Source organism: Camelina sativa, chromosome 16 (assembly GCF_000633955.1).
Source record: "Camelina sativa cultivar DH55 chromosome 16, Cs, whole genome shotgun sequence".
Classification (NCBI taxonomy): domain Eukaryota; kingdom Viridiplantae; phylum Streptophyta; class Magnoliopsida; order Brassicales; family Brassicaceae; genus Camelina; species Camelina sativa.
In genome coordinates this window covers 1617-7308 of record NC_025700.1, presented here as the reverse complement: position 1 = coordinate 7308, position 5692 = coordinate 1617, and the positions used below count along the sequence as shown (strand labels likewise).

General features: G+C 36.2%; 2 protein-coding genes across 3 annotated transcripts; both read left to right on the top strand.

Moving 5' to 3' along the window:
* LOC104748968 (tRNA-dihydrouridine(20/20a) synthase-like) lies at positions 2286 to 4652 on the top strand. 2 transcript variants are annotated; one of them, XM_010470535.2, is made up of 12 exons: positions 2286 to 2473; positions 2553 to 2679; positions 2770 to 2897; positions 2974 to 3043; positions 3127 to 3229; positions 3323 to 3440; positions 3532 to 3613; positions 3700 to 3761; positions 3841 to 3913; positions 3995 to 4078; positions 4175 to 4255; positions 4326 to 4652. In XM_010470535.2, the coding sequence occupies exons 1-12, from the start codon at positions 2343 to 2345 to the stop codon at positions 4494 to 4496; spliced, it is 1230 nt and encodes a 409-aa protein (XP_010468837.1). In that variant the 5' UTR covers positions 2286 to 2342; the 3' UTR covers positions 4497 to 4652. The 2 variants fall into 2 exon arrangements, with proteins under 2 accessions (XP_010468837.1, XP_010468838.1); XM_010470536.2 differs by having other exon boundaries at positions 2371 to 2473; positions 2579 to 2679.
* Positions 4792 to 5684, top strand: LOC104748967 (carotenoid 9,10(9',10')-cleavage dioxygenase 1; the record flags this gene model as incomplete). Its single annotated transcript, XM_010470534.2, has 4 exons — positions 4792 to 5102; positions 5192 to 5262; positions 5380 to 5394; positions 5569 to 5684. Coding segments are annotated over exons 1-4 (418 nt in total), but the record flags the coding sequence as incomplete, so codon positions are not given.

The following is a 5692-nucleotide window of genomic DNA, read 5'->3' as shown; positions in this document are numbered from 1 at the left end:
TTTTTTTTTTTTTTTTTTTTTTTAATAATCCGAAAGCAAGGAAGGAATCACGCACGCAACGAGGAAGACGAAAGAAAAGGAATATTGCAAGTCAAACTGAGTGGGAAAAGCAACATCTCACATTCCCCTCCCTTTACTCACTTATTTACATCATCTGCCACCTTCCCTCTGACCAGATTACGTGGGCGTTTACGTCATTTTCCTTTGCTACCACCCAATCTTTTGACTCTTATCGCGTGTCGTCGCCTAGTATCCATCCCATCCATCCACATTATAAATAACTAGAAAAGGTCCGCCTTATTACCGCAGATAAAAATTAAAATTATTTAAAATAATTAAATTGTAATATATATGTTTTTAGAATTTATTTGGTAACATTTGAATACTGAATATAAACTTCTCATATTTTATTATATTATTCTTTCAGTTCCATTATATAACAACTAGTATTATACTCAGTGCTATGCACCGAAATTATATCTTAATTACATTATAAATTTTACAAAAATAAAAAAAATTGTAGAATTTTTTATTATTATGGTTAACAAACCCAATTTACAGTTACATGGCACACATTAACTAAATTATAATATGTCACAAATAGAGTTGTACACAAAGATTAGTGATAGCCAAAGAAAAATCTTAAAGATGCCATAAATTGTTGACTTAGTAAATATGCTATTAAGGTAGAGAAGATAAATTAAAGATATGAAGATATACAATTTATTTCTTATTTGGTTGTAACATAGAAACAATTTACCTACAATAAAAAAAAAAGGAAAATGTTCCTTACCCAAAACATGGTGTACTTAAAGATCATTTGGCACCAAATTTTTGGAATTGACGTTCTACTTTCACAAACGCCTCAAAGATGAAGATTTGACTTTCTCAAAAATGGCTTTTCTCTCTAGTTTTTAGTGATAATTGGAGAAGGATCAATGAAGAAATTAAAAAATGGAATAGAGAACTGATATTGGAGAAGAAGAGAGATTAAAAAAAAAATAGTGCGAATGGTATTCTTTCTCCCATCGAACGTAGCAGTAAAAGGAAAACTATCACTTTTTTTTATCAATTAACTTTCTTTTTCTTAATTTATTTTCTGCTTAATTTTGATAAACTTGCCCACATGTCGGTATTTAATTGATCAACTAACTTATTTTTAGTTGAATAGATATGTAATTTGTTTTGTTTTTCTTTCTTTACCACAATTTTACCTTTATTTATTTTATTTTTTGAAAATAATTTGTTTTCCCGTTAACTGGATTTTAGGAATTTGTTTTAATTATGTAATTTTGCTTTTTTGCTTTTTTTTTCTCCACGATCTTTTTTTGTTTAACGATTGTTTGTAAAAATAATGTTTTTTTTGCCTATGTGTCAAATAATTATTGGTAGAGTGACTTGTGCTTTATAGTATAAAGGATTTTAAGGCTTTCTTTTGCTCTATCTTATAATATTTTCTCTAATTTCTACGTACAATTTCTATTAGTATAACAATTTATGACTATTTGAACTATGCGGTATATTTTTCTATTGATTGAAATTTTATAAATGACATAATATTTATTGTTTATTAATTTTTGTGTTTTTAACTTAAAACTTTTATAGGACTGGAAATACTATTTTAATATCTATATCATCATAATAAACCATATTTTAAGTTTAATTATATATTTCATCTTAATGCATATAACTAAATATTTTATACGAGACACAATTAATACATTATATCAAATCTGTATCTTAGTAAAAATCATAAATACAAAAAAATTAACAAAATACAATTCACAAGAAAATCTGAATCAACATTATTTAAGATGTATTTGTTATGTTGTTATCTCATAATTACTAATTTTACCTCGTGTCATACTCAATTTTAAATGAGTGAAATTTATAAAATAAAAACATAGAGACATTCTCATCAAATAACTGAAAATTCATTCCTATAAATTATAATTTATTTCGAATTATTTTATGTTTTAATATATGCATTACAAAAATACATATGTTGAAATTATAAAATCAAATATATTAATTTTGTTAGTTTTCATTTTTTATTTAGAAAATAATTTTTTTAAAATATAAACATGTAAAATTCTGTATACATGTGTCAACAGCATCTGAATGATACAATCTTTATTAGTAATTTTGTCATCTATCTTATTAACTTAATAATTTTGTTAAAATTCGAGAGAGTTTGCTACTGGGCTTTACCAGTGGGCCATTATCAAGTTAAGCAAGACCCATCACAACTACTCCTCTTTAACACAATGTTGTTATTACTGATTGAATTTGATTGTGCTTCGTTCCAAGTGTTTTTATTTGATTCTCGTTATCTTCTCCCGATGTGGTGCCTACCATCTGTTCGACCAAATGTCTCAGAGATGTTCTTCAAGTCCTCCTCTTCTCATCCGATACTTAAAACAACTGCTAAATTCTCCACGGCTTCCTCTCCCTATCTTCCTCCTTACTTCAGGTTTCATGCTCTCTCCGACTCTGCTTTCCCACTGTATATTTCTTTTGAGATTTCGGTCCTCATTGTAGTTTCCCTCCAGCGTCGCCCCGATGATGGATTGGACAGATAATCATTACCGGACGCTTGCTCGCCTCATAACGAAGCACGCTTGGCTTTACACCGAGATGATTGCCGCTGAAACTCTTGTTCACCAGCAGACCAATCTGGTACTCTTTTTTATTTATTTATCAGCGGGTCGGGAATATGCCCTTTTGAATCTCGCTACGCTAGACATGTCCCTCCGTCTGCACTTTTAGGACAGGTTCTTAGCATTTTCTCCCCAACAACACCCTATTGTTCTCCAACTCGGTGGTAGCAATGTGGAAAACCTTGCTAAGGCTGCTAAGCTTTCTAATGCTTACGGATACGACGAAATCAATCTCAAGTGCGTTCTGTTTCTTTTCTCCTTGGCTATTGCCCTTGGTTGAAACTTAACTGTGTTTGTTGTTGTGTTGAGATAGCTGCGGCTGCCCCAGTCCTAAGGTTGCCGGCCATGGAGGCTTTGGTGTTAGCCTTATGCTCAAACCCAAGGTCCGTTACTCCTCCTCATGATTTCTGTAGTTTTCTGCTCTTTTCTTCTTAACGGTGCCCCCCTCCCACGCTTTCTTTGTAAGCTTGTTGGAGAGGCAATGTCTGCTATTGCTGCCAATACCAACGTCCCTGTTACTGTGAAATGTCGAATTGGTGTAGATGATCATGATTCCTATGATGAGCTCTGTGAGTTTTTGCTTCCAAGTGCCTTCTGCTTTTAAGTCTCGTTTGAATTGGGCATGGATTTTGTACTAAATACTGCTTCTCCTTTACTCTTAGGTGACTTTGTCTACAAGGTTTCTACTCTATCACCTACCAGGCATTTCATTGTTCATTCACGCAAGGCACTGCTCGGTGGGATAAGTCCTGCTGATAACCGGAGAATCCCTCCTCTTAAGTATGTTTACCATAACTTGCCTCTTGATTGCCTGTAACTGTGTATAATCTATTTTTTGCTTGAATTCACCTGTTTTTTGGACGTAGTTCAGGTATGAGTATTACTATGCCCTTGTGCGTGACTTCCCGGACTTGGGATTCACAATTAATGGAGGCATTACTTCTGTATCGAAGGTGACCCACCCATCTTGAATTCCAAGATGGACTAGCTTTCTTCTGCCCGACCAGGGTAAGACTGAGAAAAATCTTGTGATTGTAAGGTAAACGCTGCACTGCAGGAAGGAGCTCATGGAGTCATGGTAGGACGTGCTGCATACAACAAGTATGTGAAATTTAGCTTGATTGGTATGAGCTCTCTATATCAGAACCCTTTTTCTTGATTCGATGTCCATTCTTGACAGCCCATGGCAGATGCTAGGACATGTTGACACTGCAGTTTATGGTGTACCAAGTAGTGGCCTTACACGCAGACAGGTTCTGTGGAAATATTCAGCTTTTTAGGTTGCTTTGTCTGTCAGAAAAAAAATTGCAAAAAATCTGAGTGTTGTTGGACAGGTTCTTGAGCAATATCAAGTATACGGAGACTCTGTGTTAGGAACACATGGAAACGGGAGGCCTAATGTGAGGGATTTAGTGAAGGTACGTGTGGTTTAAACAAAGAAAGCAGTAGGTGTTGTGAACAGAAGAAATACAAGACTTGTGTGAAAACTGAAGATGTTCCAAATTTGATTGCAGCCTCTGCTAAACCTTTTCCACTCAGAAAATGGAAATAGCATGTGGAAGCGGAGAGCAGACGCAGCATTCAAGGAGTGCAGGGTGAGTGACTTGATATATTCTGTCTGTGGGAACATGTGAAAAAGTTTGTAGTTGTATGTGTATATTGCAGAGTGTTGGATCGTTGCTGGAAGAAAGCTTGAGGGCGATGCCAGACTGCGTCTTAGATTCTCCCATATGTGGGACCCCAGAGAGTGGAGAAGAAGATGTTGTCTTTGCAAATGTGCAGAATGTATTGCCCCCGCGCTACGAAGCTGGAGAACAAGTCATCTTATGTGCTTAATTTAGATGTTGTGTAATCTGGTCTCGTCTGTAGTGTTGGTGATATCTTATGTGCTAAATTGAATCTGTATCTACGTATATTATTATAATCACCGACTGAGCTGGTTGTGTTGTGTTTAAATCATATGTATAAATCATATGGGCTTTTCTATTCTTATTTTGTTGGGCCGCCAATCATATGGAGCAAAGAAGACTATAAATAATTATGGGCCATCCCGCCAGAAAAGAAAGATATTATTTAATATTGTTTTTGTGGTGCGACGTGGCAGCGTTTTCGCCAAAGGACGCAAAAGAAAAAGATGCTGCTGCTCTTGCTTGCTCTTCGCATAAAAATCATCCAAAATCCATCTCTCCCTGACTCTCTCTCCTTGCAGCAATCTAATTCTAAACCATGGCGGAGAAGCTCAGTGATGGCAGCAGCATCGTCTCCGTCAATCCTAAACCCTCCAAGGGTTTCTCCTCTAAGCTTGTTGATCTTATCGAGGGACTTGTCGTCAAGCTCATGCACGATGCTGCTATCCCTCTCCACTACCTCTCCGGCAACTTCGCTCCCGTCCGTGATGAAACTCCCCCCGTCAAGGATCTCCCCGTCCATGGATTTCTTCCCGTGAGCTCCCCTTCCCCTCCCCCCTCTTCTATCCTTTCCCCTGAGGTTTATTTGATTTTGATCTCGTCTCATTTAATTTGGTCTCCCAGGAGTGCATGAATGGTGAATTTGTGAGGGTTGGTCCAAATCCCAAGTTTGATCCTGTCGCTGGATATCACTGGCACGTTCTCTTCTTCCATTTTACAGTTCACCATCCATCATATTCAATTATTTATTATTATTTGTGGTGGTGGCTTCCTTACCTTACTTATATTATTATATGATCTGCTCGTTTCAGGTTTGATGGAGATGGGTACGTGAATTGTTTCGTCTTCTTTTATCTCCCTCTATATACGGAGAAGAAACCTTATCTTATGTTTCATCTTTTTAGATAGATAGATAGATAGATAGATACGTTGTAGAAATGGAATCCTTAAGCCTTATGGTCTTCCTCTTTGCTCAACTTCATGTCTCGTTAACTTTGCAGGATGATACATGGGGTCCGCATCAAAGATGGGAAAGCTACTTATGTTTCTCGATATGTTAAGACATCACGTCTTCAGCAGGAAGAATATTTCGGAGCTTCCAAATTCATGAAGGTGCGCTCCCTT

Coding starts and splice junctions, on each gene's coding strand:
- LOC104748968 (XM_010470535.2), top strand. CDS start 2,343: ATGTGGTGCCTACCATCTGTTCGACCAAATGTCTCAGAGATGTTCTTC. Junction 2,680..2,769: donor TTCACCAGCAGACCAATCTG/GTACTCTTTTTT, acceptor CTGCACTTTTAG/GACAGGTTCTTAGCATTTTC. Junction 4,256..4,325: donor CAGCATTCAAGGAGTGCAGG/GTGAGTGACTTG, acceptor TGTATATTGCAG/AGTGTTGGATCGTTGCTGGA.